The sequence below is a fragment of the Emys orbicularis genome, chromosome 4, assembly GCF_028017835.1.
Source record: "Emys orbicularis isolate rEmyOrb1 chromosome 4, rEmyOrb1.hap1, whole genome shotgun sequence".
Taxonomy (NCBI): Eukaryota; Metazoa; Chordata; order Testudines; family Emydidae; genus Emys; species Emys orbicularis.
In genome coordinates this window covers 54195643-54210965 of record NC_088686.1, presented here as the reverse complement: position 1 = coordinate 54210965, position 15323 = coordinate 54195643, and the positions used below count along the sequence as shown (strand labels likewise).

General features: G+C 41.4%; 1 protein-coding gene across 3 annotated transcripts in view; it reads right to left on the bottom strand.

The window, feature by feature from the left end:
- The window catches only part of NOVA1 (NOVA alternative splicing regulator 1), a 240424-nt gene that overhangs the window by 43096 nt on the left and 182005 nt on the right, over positions 1 to 15323 (bottom strand). For all 3 annotated transcript variants that reach the window (XM_065403960.1, XM_065403962.1, XM_065403961.1), the window contains exon 3: positions 3955 to 4121. In XM_065403960.1, the coding sequence (XP_065260032.1) occupies positions 3955 to 4121 (167 nt within the window). The remainder of the gene's footprint in view (positions 1 to 3954; positions 4122 to 15323) is intronic.

Here is a 15323-nt window from a genome sequence, read left to right as displayed (position 1 = left end):
TAATCACAGTCCAGAGCATAGAGAAGTTATTTTGTTGATATTACAATTTGAAGATCTGACTTCCCACTGCATAGGGGTGTAACTTTACACCCCTATGCAAAGTGGGTGTAAAGCACTTCAGTTCTGAGCTGGTAGTGTTTCACCACCCACTTTGCACTCAATCTGCACTAATATAAATAACTATGCTGGGTGAAAGGTAAGAAAGAAAGAGGACCAAAGTTAATATATGCACACAGACATTTATGAAAGGTTTTAAAATGCTGTCTTATCCTTGACTTTCACTTTACATGGCTAAAATGAGGATTAGTAGTTATCCAAAGGGGATATCATAAAAAATAAAAAGCTCTTGGAAGGGTTTATGGTCCCCCATGAGGGCCTGTTCACAAAACAAGAGAAAGTCCTGCTCTGGTATGTTACCTGAAAAAGAGCATCTCATGAGCCCTTTGGGAATGACAAGGGCTGGGAGCGTAACTTTGCAGCACAGGAACCTCTCCAGGGCTTGGGGGAAGAAGGAGAAGAGGATAAAGGAAAAAGGCAGGAGTTAGCATTCCCCTCCTGCACCTGCCCCGCAACCTGTTATAATAATGGAGGAAAATGGTAAGATGTAGCCCCCCTTCTTCACCCATGTCTCCCCTGGATATACCCATAAAACAGAGTAAGGCCATGTCTATACGTACCACGCTGCAGTGGCACAGTTGTACCAATACAGCTGCGCTGCTGCAGTGTGTCTGGTGAAGATGCTTTATGACGATGGGAGAGAGGTCTCCCGTCGGCATAATAAAACCACCTCCATGAGCAGCAGAAGCTATGTCAGCAGGAGAAGCTCTTCTGTCTCCATAGCATGTGCACACGAGTGCTTATGTCAGTTTAATTTATGTCATTCAGAAGGATGGTTTTTTCACACCCGTGAGTGACAAGTTATACCAACATAGGCCTAAGCGAGCAGGAAGACACTCAAATAAGAGGCATATAAAAACATGGGATGAGATTTTATGATGTGTCTGCTTAAGTAACCATTTCTTAACACTAATGTTCTCGCCAGCTTTCGCCAGGTGCCTAATCCTGTAATAACAACAAGAGTAAATCTTTTAAAAGAAAAATCATTGAGTGTGTAGTGGGGACCAACACCAGCTGCATCTGGCGTCTTCTAATTTTGAGAATGTCAGCAAGTCAGGTTTCAGACCTAGATATGGCACAGAAATGCTATTAGCCTCAACAGTCAATGATCTTCTCAGAGCAATGAACAAAGATCAGACATGCTTTCAAATACTGCTAGATCTGGCAAGGTTTGGAAGCACAGCTTTAAAGTCATTCTATTCATACAGACAGATCCAAGAGGATGGTAGATCGTTGACTCCTCTTCCTCCTTAAGGCATCTCAGCTGTGAAGTCACACAAGGCCAATCTTGTCACCCTTTTTGTTCAGAGATTATGAGAAGCTACAGATAGGTCCTGAGGTGGGGTTGTCTGCAATCATCAATGCTGCATACAGATTGTCTTGGATGGTTTAGATACAACAAATCCTGTATCTTGGCATGACTACATGACCCTTGTGGTCATAGGTGCCAACTCTGTGGGTGCTCAGCACCCACCAGCAGCCCTGCGGGGCAGCTCCTCCCTCACCTTCCCAGCGCTCCTGCCTGCCATGGTCAGCTGTTCAGCAGTTTACAGGAGGTGCTGGGGTGGAGGGGAAGAACTGGAGGCAGGAAGAGGTGGGAGGAGGGGCCGGAACAGGGCATGGGTGGGAAGAGGCTGGGCAGGTGAGGGCTTGGGGGAATGGGTGGAGTGGGAGCAGGGGGTCGAGCACCCCCCGGGAACTGGGGAAGTCAGCGCCTCTCCGGGAACTGGGGAAGTTAGTGCCTCTGCTTGAGGTCCCTTCTAACCCTATGATTCTCTGATAACACTTGGCTCTATATTTATACTTCTTGTTTGACCAAGATGGAGCTATTTCCTTACATTCTCTTTGTCTGCAGATATGGGGACTGGGTGACAGCCAGTTGGCTGAAGATCTATATGGATAATAAAGGAAGTGATGCTGATTGACGGGGAGAATCTTTTTAAGGAATATGCAATGTCTACAATTACTCTATGATTTGAAGGAGTCTGCCCAGATATTATCAAAATGGCTCTTCCTGGACTTAGGTTGACATTTTCAAACCTGGGTGCCTAAAGTCAGGCTCCTAAATCCGTATTTAGGAACCAAAACAAAAGTACCCTTCTTTTCAAAAGATGATGAGCCCCAGTATCTCCCATTGACTTCAGTTTTATTTAGGGACATAAATATGTATTTAAGAGCCTGAGTTTAGGCATTCAGTTTTAAACATGTTGGTAACAGACTCTGGGGCAAAGATTTTCAAAAACAGGAGCATAAATTTTGGCACCCAAAATTAGGCCACTAAACAAGATCCCTTTTTCAAATGAGTTGAATATTCAGTAGCTGCCAATGTAAGTACTGAATTAATTTTAGGGTCCTATATTTTTTAACAACTTGGCCTGGATTTCCAGGTAACAAGAGAAACTTGAAATACCTTTTTTCATCTTTGGCTGGCCAAAAGACTTCATTCTTCCCTCCTTTATTCAGATTCTACAACTGCCATCAGTAATTTTATTGCCTCCTGGATAAGCTACAGCAACACTTTCTACCTGGAAATAACTGTGAAAGCTGCTTGGAAGGTTCAGCAAGTGCAGAAAGCAACCATACATCTTCTGAACAAGGTGGACTGGCAAGAACATATCACACCAATCTTCAGACTCTACAAAAGATGTCAGTCAATTTTCAGGTGAAATTCAAGATATTCAATACTATCTACAAAGCTCTAAACAGCTTAGAGTCCAACTACTCAAGGGACCTCCTCTCTTAACCCATCACACCTCCTGCAATTTGTCTGAAAACTTGAGCAAACAAGCCTATATAAGTGAGGCTTGAGGGTGGGGAGACAGGCTACATTCAGAAAACAATATTGGGTGTGCGGTTTTTTATTCAAGTGGTTTTCTAACTCTCAATTCTGTAATCCCAAGCATTAAGCCTACAGACTTTTCTTCATCCCTGCCCTGTATAAGCAGGTTACACTGTAGTGGGGAGTGGAGGTTTTCTGGGATATCTAGGGCAGCAATATGATCAACATGATCACGATGTTTAGATAGACAGAAGAAACTTCCCTCTGAATGCCCGTTGATTTAATTTTCTCTCTCCTCCTCCAGAACTAACATACCAAACAAATTATAAATTTAAAGTTACTTAAGTCATTGTGTTTGAGCCTTGTTAGTGGATATGTTTTTCTCAGTTTCAAATGTTCTTGGAAAATGTGACTCAATAAAAGAAGGCTGTTGGATCATTATACCTTGTATGTGACTACCTTACAGTTACACAAAATGTATTAATACTTGAAGATAAGCCAATACAAGCTTTATTCAAGGATGATAAAAATTGCATAGATTAAAATAGCTGAAAATACCCACAACAAAAGATCTTTACATTTGCAAGCATCAGCTTTATGATGTAGGTCTTTTCAATGTACATAATATGACCCAACAATAAATCAAAAATAATTTGTTTTGAAACACAAGAGTGAGGAAATTTGTTGGGTCCATTTTTCCTGAACTGTAATAAATCTTAATGATTTACAGAGAGGCCCATATTTTAAATCTCAAATAAAACAGAAAAATGTGTTCCCTGAAACAATAAAGAAAAGAAGCATATGAAGGATACATATCATATAATGGTGTTTGAATTTATAAGATATTATGTATAAATACTAATGAGGAAAAACTTAATATAGAACAGAACTATAAGCAAAAGGAGATCAGAAAATTCGTAGAGAAAAATAAAACCACTGACATTCTCCTAAAACACATTTAATGTAAACCCTTTACATGTTAAACATTTAAGGCTCTTTATAAAAGAAGTTAACTCTAAGCAGCTGATGTGCCTCTGTTTTCCCAACCAAAAACTCACTTGTTTGATGCGGTCTGGATTAACAGTGGTCTGGGGCTGCAGAATGCTGACTGGTTCTGTCTTGGCCACATTTTGAGGCATTTCACGAATCTTTTCAGCAATGAAGCCATGAACTGCATTCAGCGCTTCAACTGTTCCCTGGATCAAACACACTCGCTCTGTAGTACCTGTACAGAGAAGACCCTTATTTAGATAAATTCTTATCTTAGGCACTTGCTCACTGACTCATCAACACCTCAAAAAAAAACCCCAAAACCCCCTATTTTAAATTATTACTGAATACTGATAACTAATTATTATGAGGTAACATTTAAAAATTCCCTTACCCGCCTGCCACAGTAAGTGTACATATGGAAAGATAATTTCAAATGGTAACATTGTAATTATTGGCCTAGATGATCTAAAAATTATTTTGGATAGCTTCTATTTATATTGCTCTTATATCTATGTAACACGCTAGCCAATATTGGCTAGGTCCTTGCCCAAATATGGCTTAGACATAACTATAGTTACTTTTAAAGTGAATAAAAAACTGTACATAGAGTATTGTAAGTAAAAACTAAAGAAACAATGTCTCAGTTCAGACGGAAAAGAAGAGCAAGAATGAGACAACTGAACTGGATTCACAGCGTTTGCCATTCAGGCCTGGTGTTCGGGTATGCTAAAATATGCTATTAAAATTTAACTATTACAAGCATTAATATAACCACGTGCAAAACTAAAGATCAACATTTAAAATATTTCTGTGATCAGTAACCTGGATAGAAAATATATTGGTTTAGCCCAGCAGTTTTAAACCTTTTCAGAGTGTGGACTGCAACTTAACATGGAGATGATATTCAAGACCAATTCCTCTCTCATTCTTCACTATCCAGTTCACTTTCCATCCCACTAATGTCATACAATATCCCTGCAACAACTACAACAATTTCTTACTACATACACAAAAACAACATAAGGAAAATAGTTAATGTTGTTTCATCTGTCTTCTAGTGTGATTTAGCAGCTGGAAATGATAAAAGCCAGCACTATATAATTATCCAGCTCACTACAGACCACAGTTTGAGTTCTTCTGGCTTAGAGGGCTTATGTTGAACTTGCCACATTTGAGATCTGGACTCCAGAATGACCCTTGTGCTCTTGTTCATCAAATCAGACAGTGCTGTGAATGCCAGGAAGGATATATTCAGGAAGTCCAGTGTCCACCTGACAGTGTAAATATTTATTCTGTACATCAGAGTAACCGTTTTTTTAAATTTTAATAAATCACATAGCCGATTCTGTACATAAATCATTTGTGTTCTTCTTTCCTTAAGCAAAACAGCCCTTAGATCCATTACCCACCCTGAGTCGTCTTCCAGAGACTGCGAAAGAGGCATTGGGCTTCTGCGCTACAGCTTCTGTCACTTCCAACCCCACCTGTCACTCCCTCCTTACTCTTTCTCCTCCCATGAACAGCACTTTGTCCATGTCTTCTTTCCAATCTCCTGCTATGTTGCTCTTACCCTCAAATTCAATTCCTGGCTCTCCCTCTTCCTTGCATCACAATCATCCACCCTCGTCTTTGTTGACTTCAAATTCGATGTGGATGACCTGCCTGACCAGCTTTAAGTCAGAACAGGACTAGAAAGTTAGAAAAGTCCCATTAAGAGGAAAATTGTATTACAACATTAGCTGTGGTGGGACTAACATGTCCCCTAAAAACAAAAGGACACTACAGCTTAGAGGAATCCCAAATACAGATCCCTGCTCACAATGTCAGGATACATTTTACTTTCGGATTACAGAGAACAAAAATAATGTGGACTAAAATGGTGCACCACAGCGATTGACACAGCGTCTGAAACACTCAAAGTTTGCAGAGCAAACAAGCAATGTGTGTTGCTGGGGGGGGCGGGGGTAAGGAAGGCAATGTACTTACCTGCTTCATGTACCAGCCGGCCTTGCAAGCTGAAATCGGGGAAGGGGACTTGGCAAGGACACAAAATATGCAAGTACAACATAACAAGGAAAGCTCACAGTCACCACCCTGCACTTTAACCGGGGGCGGGGGAGCGTTTCTGGCTGGCCGGGATATCAGGCCAAGGCTTTCTGGCTAGTGGGATGAAGGGAAACATATAGCTGCTGGAAAAGCAGTCAGCGTGGTGGATGACTCACCACCTAGGAATGAGGAGTTATAAACATCAGCATGGGTTTGGCCCCTCCTCTCATTTCACTTGGAGCAAGCCGGGGATCTCCTGGGAGGAGGAGGGAGCAAGGCAAGGGACAATTGGGGGGCGGGGAAGAGGAATAGGGACAGACCAAGGCAAAAAAAAAAAAAATCACTGTTTCATGGTTGTGTACTGCTTGCTGCTCACATGCCTATACCTTTGCTGGAAAGGGGACAGGCACAGGCAGGGCAGCCCCAAGGGAGCCCAGGGACTGGAAGGGAACCCAAGACAGACAGTATTGCAGCAGGGGCAAGGGGGCTCACAAGTAGTTGGACTACTACTGCCCAGGGTGGTGTGTTTAATAACCCAAGGCAAGGATCAGCAACGTTTGGCATGCGGCCCGCCAGGGTAAGCACCGTGGCGGGCCGGGCCGGTTTGTTTATCTGTCGCGTCTGCAGGTTCGGCTGATCGCGGCTTCCACTGGCCAATGGTTTGCCGCTCCAGGCCAATGGGGACTGCGGGAAGAGGCGCGGGCCGAGGGATATGCTGGCCGCCGCTTCCCGCCGTCCTTATTGGCCTGGAGTGGCGAACTGCGGCCAGTGGAATCTGTGATCGGCCAAACCTCTGGACGCGGCAGGTACACAAACCAGCCCAGCCCGCCAGGGTGCTTACTCTGGCGGGCCACGTGCCAAAGGTTGCCAATCCCTAACCCAAGGCATAACCCAGGGCAGCCTCCTGGACTAAGGGAGGCAAATGATCACAGGAAAGTGTCCACTCATTCAGTTGAGCAGGCTGTGTGCATTAATGGGACAGTCAGCTAAGATGTGCAGCAAATGGTCAGTGACATCGTTTCTGAGGTTTTCTCACAGCATTACAACGCTTCAAAGGGCACAAGGTCACCTAAAACCAGGATGTTTTCTTCCACCTATCACAAGGGATGGCGGTAATGCTGATCCCGAGGGTGAGTATAATCTAAACCACACAGAGGTTGGGGAAATGGGTGGCAGAGGTGGTATCCGGCCTTCCAGCCTGGCAAAGGGTGGCAGTTGCAGGGGACCGTGCTCAACCTAAGGGGAACAAGAGTCAGCCGATTGGGATATTAAATACTTTGGGCGCAGGACTGGAAGGTCGAGAAGCCTGGGCAAACCCACCTAGGGGTGGCACCTTCAGTGGGGGGCAATGACGGTATTACACAGCTGCTGCAAGCTAATTTACATTTACAACAGCAGCTTCAGGCAGCTAGATGTGAGGGCTCTGCACAGGGTGACAGGGTAGGCCCAGCATGGGCTCAAGTTTCAGCAGCAGGACAGGGAAGGGCACATGGCAAATCATCGGCCATCAGGGCATGTAACCGCAGGGGACAGAGTAGACACTCCTGCGGGGCCTATGGGGGAGCAGGGATCAGGGCCGGCTCCAGGCACCAGCCCAGCAAGCAGGTGCTTGGGGCGGCTAATTTAGAGGGGCGGCACGTCCGGCTCTTCGGCAGCAATTCGGTGGCGGGTCCCTCACTCCCTCTCAGAGGGAAGGACCAGCCACTGAATTGCCGCCAAAGAATGAAGCGGCAGCGGTAGAGCAGATCGCGATCGCGGCTTTTTATTTTATTTTATTTTTTTGCTGCTTGGGGCGGCAAAAACCCTGGAGCCGGCCCTGGCAGGGATCTGCAGAACTCCCTACATGCAGTCCTCAGTACAGTTATGCTGGGGTAGATTACCCGATGGGAGTTCACCTACTCAGTGCAACTAAATATATAATTTACTCACAGGCAAATTTGTGCAAGTAATATCCCTATGGCACAAGAAGGTGTTCACAGACAGTAAACATGGACAAGGCAAGCAAAACAGTGGACTGCCCAACAGGCCAATGGTGCCTAGAACATGAAAAAACGTGGGAGTCTGCCCTCGTCATCTAGGCGGGTGTTATGGTACAGGCCTACCCAGACAGCAGCCTGGCCTTTGTTAATTATACAAATATAATTAGGCGGGCACCCAATATGTTTGGGGGCATATCATAGGCAGTTTAAATTAAGGGTAGCAACACAAACTGGAATAAGATGGCATCACACACTGTGGTTCAAAGGCATAACACCAAGGCCGCCACAGGTTTGTTCATACCGCAACAAGCTCGGAAGGGGCCCCTGGCCCATAATAGTATTTGTTGGACATTTAATAATGGTGGTTGTTTCTGCAACCCCTGTAAATAGAGGCATGTTTGCAAGACGCCTGCCGCTGGCAATTTTATTTCCACAAGGCTCAGTATCCTGAGCAGCCTTTCATAAATTCAATACAATGTTGCACTGGGCAATGGTGCGGCCAGCAGAACAAAACCAAATAGTGCATTATTTGCATAATTTTGTTCGCAGGGTGAGCTGGGTCAAATGATTGTTTTCACCTGTTAGGCACATTTCAGGCCCTGGCTAAATAGTTGGGTTAAACAAACAAAAACCCTTACACTACATCAACCTACCGGGGCTTGGAGCTGAACTTTGCTTGCAGGGTTGTTGCCCCGGAGCATAGGCAGACCACACAATTATGTACGAGTCACTACACAGATGTAGTAAGACTTGTGGGTGTGGAAAAGTTTTCTAACTCAATTTAATGAGATATCATTGTGCAGGTACAAATGGTTATTAATTTGGGGCCAATATAAGGGTGTGCCTCTGACGCAATAACATGGCAGTGGAACAGGTTATCAATCCCCAAACTTCCAAATCGCACGAGACTGGTGGATGGTAAGGTCCAAGCCTTACCAAGGCTGGGGGACCTGGATGGAAACAAAGGGGGGCTGGTGAAAGCCCCGGAGAATTGATTTAAATAAGCATAGATTTGCCTGCACTGTACACTTTATCTGCTGGGTAGTCCCAGACATCTATGTAATAAAGTTGTGGTCTGATTAAAACCCATAACAAGTCTCCTGTCCTTCTTGTAGTATACCCAGACAACAAAAATAATGTGGACTAAAATGGTGCATCACAGCGATTGACATCTCACTTAGAAAAATATATTTCTACATCACTGTCTCATAAGAACAGTTCCTACATAAGAACACAAGACGGCCATACGGAGTCAGACCAAAGGTCCATCTAACCCAGTATCCTGTCTTCCAACAGTGGCCAATGCCAGTTGATTCAGAGGGACTAAATAGAATAGGTAATCATCAAGTGGATCCATCCCCTGTTGCTCATTCCCAGCTTCTGGCAAACAAAGGCTAAGGACACCATCCCTGCCCATCCTGGCTATTAGCTATTGATGGACTTAGTCCTCCATGAACTTATCTAGTTCTTTTTTTAACCCTATTATAGTCTCGGCCTTCACAACATCCCCTGGCAAAGAGTTCCATAGGTTGACTGTGTGTTGTGTTAAGAAATACTTCCTTTTGTTTGCTTTAAACCTGCTGCCCACTAATTTTCATTAGTTCTTGTGTTATAAGAAGGAGTAAATAACATTTCCTAGCTAAGGGGACACAAACAAAGTTCAGAGCCTGAAAACGCTTTGTTAAAAAAGCCGACCAGTTCACCCCAAATAAATGTGAAATAAAATTGAGTGATATAGCGAGAGAGCACTACTAACATGTTTACAGTGAATTCTGAAATACTCTGAAATCACTGTGGGCTATATCATCATTGTAGTTCCTGAGCAATGGGCAATGTGTAGTTGTGCTGAGCACTGGGGAGAAGTAATTTGCTACTGGTCTATACCAGTAGCCGTTTACTTCTCCTCCAAGTCTTGATTCTGCTCATTCCCTTCTCCTATCAATCTACTTGCTTTGAAAGGGGGAGAGGTGTGATGGCTTTTCTCCATGCTGTAGAGTAACATGGGAAGCCTGTAAAGACATGAAGGGGGCAACTTGCACTCCCTTTCTCCCCTGCATGGGCACGTAGGGCATGCAACAATCTTGCCCTTTATTAGAAAATTCTTTTCATTTGATTTCTTATGATGATCTCTAAAGATGAAATGCAAAGCTTTAAAGATTTACAAGTACATGCTTTAAGAGCCCTGCTCAGTAACAGAATTCACGTGCAAACTTAAAAATTACAAATACTTTTAGAAACAATTCAGCCAACACCTTAGTTCAGAATCCTGTGTTTGGCCTACAACAATGAAAGACATCAAAACAACCAACCCATATCCCCTCTACTGAAATATTTTCTTAACAAAATAAAATAAAGACTAAAACATGTAAAATCAGTGTTTTTGAAAGATGCCAGGTTCACAACCTATGAGATTGAAAAGTATTGCCATTTTATAATTAAACATCAAGCTATATGCCTGTTACAATGGAGAGCATATTTTTCTGGAATTACGTACATGGATGTGCCCCAGTATTATTTTTCTGTCTTTTTCAATAAAGCACCTTTAAAATAATTAAAAAAAAAAAAAAAAAAACCTAAACCCAGGCACAATCCACAAAAATGGAATTTTTCCAAAAGCATTTAAAGCAGAAACCAATGCAATTTCAAAGTTATCAGGGTGGAAGCCTGACAACTGAAATGCAAATTAATTTGGTCAGTATATGTAGTTTTCTTATGCTTTTCTTTTTTCTAGTTAGCTTTCCCTCCCCCCTCCTTCGCTTGTGCACAGCTCCTGTGGTTCCTCTGTAAAGCGATCCAGCTCTAAACAAGTGCTCTGGGGAGTCTTTACTCTGCAGTATTAATTGTCTACTAAATGATGAGAAGTGATGTGGATTGATCAATGTAGCTGATGCAAGTGTTCTTCTCTAGGTCAGCAGACAACACATTTATACAAAACACAGATCAGCTTACATTCAAGCTACTGGAGCCTGATATGGAGAGCACTTACAGGGATGACTACTGTCAAAACAGTGGAAAGGGAAGCGGTCAAAGCTAAACATAAATTTCATTAGACTTAGCACTGAATGTCTAAAGAGGATTCTGCAATCTGTGTTGTTTTAGAAACTGCAATTTAATACAATACATATCATGTTATACACCAGACCAGCTTTACTACATTTCGGTATGTATAAACCAATATATAGTAAATGGAAATCACTGTACCATGAAGAAATACAATTGTGTAAAAATAAATTTCACACAGTATGATACAGTTTTGAGATAGTTCACAATAGTGGTACATTTTCTTTGAGGATTAAATTCTGGGACATCCACTGAAACTACTACAAAAAAAGAAAAAGGAGGGAGTGTAGGAAATTTCCTGTTGGAAATTGCTTTTAATCCTTAGAAGAAATGTTGTTATATTCTTCCATACAACTATAATGGCTTTTCACTCAGATAACACAGTACAATAATGTATAGGAGAGAGTCACAAAAGGAGAAAACTGTCAACTATATGACCAACCTGTGTAACAAAAACGATCCTATTATGAATCACCAAAGTTGGTGAGATTTTTGTCATTTTAAAAGCTTTTTAGGTTCCATTAGTGTCTAAAGTAAACTGCCAGATTATTTATCATTTCTAGTTGTAGCAACCACTCCCTTTTTGCAAATTGATGTTAAAAGCTCAAAGTCATTTATACACACAATATTTGATATACTCATTTTGCATAGTCTGAAGATACATCTTTGTAGCACAACTCTAATTTTAAAACTTCTGCTTAAAAGAAAGTGATAAAATTCCTGAATAAGCACAGCATACTTGCATATTTACACACATGAACATTCATTAATATATAAAGATTTACAAATTTGTGTCAATCATTTATGCCAACTATCATACTTAAACTACTGTACGTTTTATTTTGCATATTAACTTACAAAGTGCCATATATGCAGGACGACAACAGTTTTGTCATTTAAAAAAATGAATGAATGAAGGGGTTACATGTTAAGATTCTTTTCGAAGTGGTAGTTACTAAAGTATGTCCTTCACTGATGTACATGATCGATATTCCCATTCAAAAAAATGAAAAAAAAATACAGAGAACAAATCTGAAAACTAGCAGTTTACATATGCTGCTGCAGAAGTGAAAAAGTGTTGCTGCAAGCAAAGACCAGCTCACTCTTCATTTTTTTCTGAGGAAATAAAAAAGGACTCAATATTCATAGGAAATCTTTTTTTCCACCTCATGAGCAAGTTTTGATTCATTTGTTTTTGTGCACCAGCATCCAAATTCAATTTGTGAATATGCAGTATCTATATTTTTGATGTGGAATGTGGAGTACAAAAGATAAAATATAATGTACAACAGAAAATACTGTTATAATGCTTACTAGATAATATTTTAAAAGAATATAAAAAATTAAGGAATACATTTTGATCTCGTCTCAGCTGTGCCAGCAAAATTATAAGTTCTTCTGGTTTGCGTATGAAACAGTCAATTTGCATATGAAATTAAAATTTCATATTGCTGAAGAAAAAGGTATTACATATTAGCTGGTTTTTAAACTAAAATAATTCTGGTTTGAACTCTAATAAACCACGAGGAAGAAACAGTCCAAAGTAAAGAACCTGAAATTACTTTATTTTATTTTTATATATATTTTTTTAATTTATTTTTTTTTAAATAAAATGCAATTTTTATTCCTGGGTTGTAAAATTGTATGAAAGCCTTCAATCTGAAGAGAATTTTAAAGCCAAGTTATAACCCTTTAAAAAAGACAGAGTTTTTAATAGAAATTCAGGTTGTTTTTTAACTCATTTCACTGCTATAGTTAATTCCACTGGAACTAGTGTGACAGGGTAAAATTTCCAGAGTGCCAAAGTGACTTAGGTTTGACTTTCAATAGGACTTAATGCTGTTAAATGATTTCGGTGCTTTTGAAAAAAGTTACTCAAACTTTTAAATATTGGCTCTCATCAAGCAAGGTACTTAAGTACGTGCATGATTTTAAGCACATGAGTAGTTCCACTGTAGTCAGAACACTCTCACACTTTAAAGTATTCATGTGCTTAAATACCTTCCTGAAACATGGCCTAGAGGCTTTGGGAAGTGCAACGTACATTTTTCAAAGAACTTCCAGGCATTCATAGGATCCTACACATTTCTCATTGTGCTATTATATTCATTTTAAAGGGCATTTGAAAATCAGAAAAGCATAATACATCACCATATGTGGTGATCCCAATACATCTACATCTCCCTGCATTTTGCCAGTGTATCCTGTCAATTTCTTTGATGACACAGAAAAGGAAAAACCCACAGGAGTTAAAATTTGAACAAAATTAAAGCTAATCTGAAATCTTCTCATCGGCTGATTTATTTTTAGCTTCTTACCTGGCAAATCATAGCTGCAGCAGGCGCAAAAATTCCATAGGATTTTTTCTTTTAACTCATGATCTGAATATCTGTGGATTGTGAATCTGATGTAGCTGGATTAAAACTTCTGAATTGCCTCAGCCATAAACATCCATGCACAAGTTGCGGACAAAATAGGAACTCCAGTTCACAGAACTATGCCAAAGTGAAAAGTCTCTGCCATATAATTACTTGTGGGTGTAGGTATAGTTATTTAAGTAAATACATCATGTATATACACTTAAAATATAGTGGTGCTACTAACAATCTTCAGCTGGTAATAATGTATTTCAATTTGTTTGAAACAAGCAGAGTTCTTAGTGGCATATTTTTATTTTTAATCTTTAGAGGACTTTTTTCCACCTCATGTCCCAAAGGTATCCCTCAACTCCCAGGCCCCACATTGCCATTATTTTCCTTTGCTAAAGTTACTTTGGAGCTCATCAGTGCCATTTGAAGATCAGTCAGAGGGACACTTCAGACTGATAGGAGGGATTCTCTTCTTCCAGAGTAGAGCATGTTGCCTCCACAGGCCTCCCAGTCTGGAAACCAGGACTGGGAATCACACTATACTATACATCATTTAAAGAAATAAAAGAAGCTGAGTGTAGCTATTGTGACATTCTGTAACCTCAGGGGAGTTGCAGGCAAACTCAGGAGCACCTACCGAGTTTACAAATAAGAATGTTTTCTTTTTCACCATTTCTATGTTTTCATAGAAGAACAATTAAAAGGCACATAGCCAGAAAATGGGAAAAGCTACAGGGATTCTTTTTAGAAGACCTTGTCTACACTTCCGTACATCTGTTGTGACATGCAGGGTTGTGTAGCTACACTCCACAGTAAAAGACAGCTGTGTCCACACTCGCCAGGTATAGCTCCTCAAGGCAGTGAAAGGCTCAGGCAGGAGGAAGGTAGTGGGAAATGGTTCCAGCAGCTCCCCACTACCAAAGCCTTTCACTATGGCAAGGAATGGCTCTAGCAGATGTGGAGCTGAGAGAACTTCCCACCCACAAAGCTTTTCCCCACTGCTGGAGTCTTTCCCTGTGGCAGGGAAAGGCTCCGGAAGCAGAGAGACAGCAGGATGCTACATTGCTAAAAATAGTGTAGACGGGGGAGGCACTGCTTGGATGTGTAGAGAGCTATGTAGGGTATATACCAAGGGTTCGGCCTGTAGGACACACTATTCTATTGTACTCGCCTAAGCTCTGCTTCACCATCTACACCCATGCTAGCTGGGCATATAGTGTCTGTACTCTACATGCCACTGTAAGTAGGGGGGAGGGATAGCTCAGTGGTTTGAGCATTGGCCTGCTAAACCCAGGGTTGTGAGTTCAATCCTTGAGGGGGCCACTTGGGGATCTGGGGCAAAATCAGTACTTGGTCCTGCTAGTGAAGGCAGGGGGCTGGACTCGATGACCTTTCAAGGTCCCTTCCAGTTCTAGGAGATGGGATATCTCCATTAATTTCAATTTCAAGTGTGGATCTACCCAAAGGAAGAAGAAAAGTGTACTGTGGGAGACAAGGTCAAACAAATGTTTTCTGCTAACAAATAATATTATAGAGTGTATGATGTTTGTAAAGAGGTTCTTTGGTACCTAAGGTGAGCAATTGACTTAACTGGAGTATGGAGTAATGCATGTTTCTAATTATGAAGTGAATATTAGTTAGAGGCACACACCAATTTTAAGGGGAAATATAGTACAAATGTGCAAACAGGCATAAACACCTGTCTGAGACAGTCTAGGTTTACTTGGCCCTGCCTCAGCATACAGGGCTAGACTTGATGACTTCTCAAAATCCCTTCCAGCCCTGCATTTCTATGATTCGGTTACAATGTTTTTAGCACCATTGTAATGATTTAGGCCCAGATCTGGCAAACCATCATCATATAAGTATTTAAAATATACAGAGATGCTACATAAAATGTCTAGGCCATCAAATTTAAATGAATAAATTAAAATGAGTTATGAATTTGGTAAGGATCTTCCTCATGTCTCCCCCCACCAC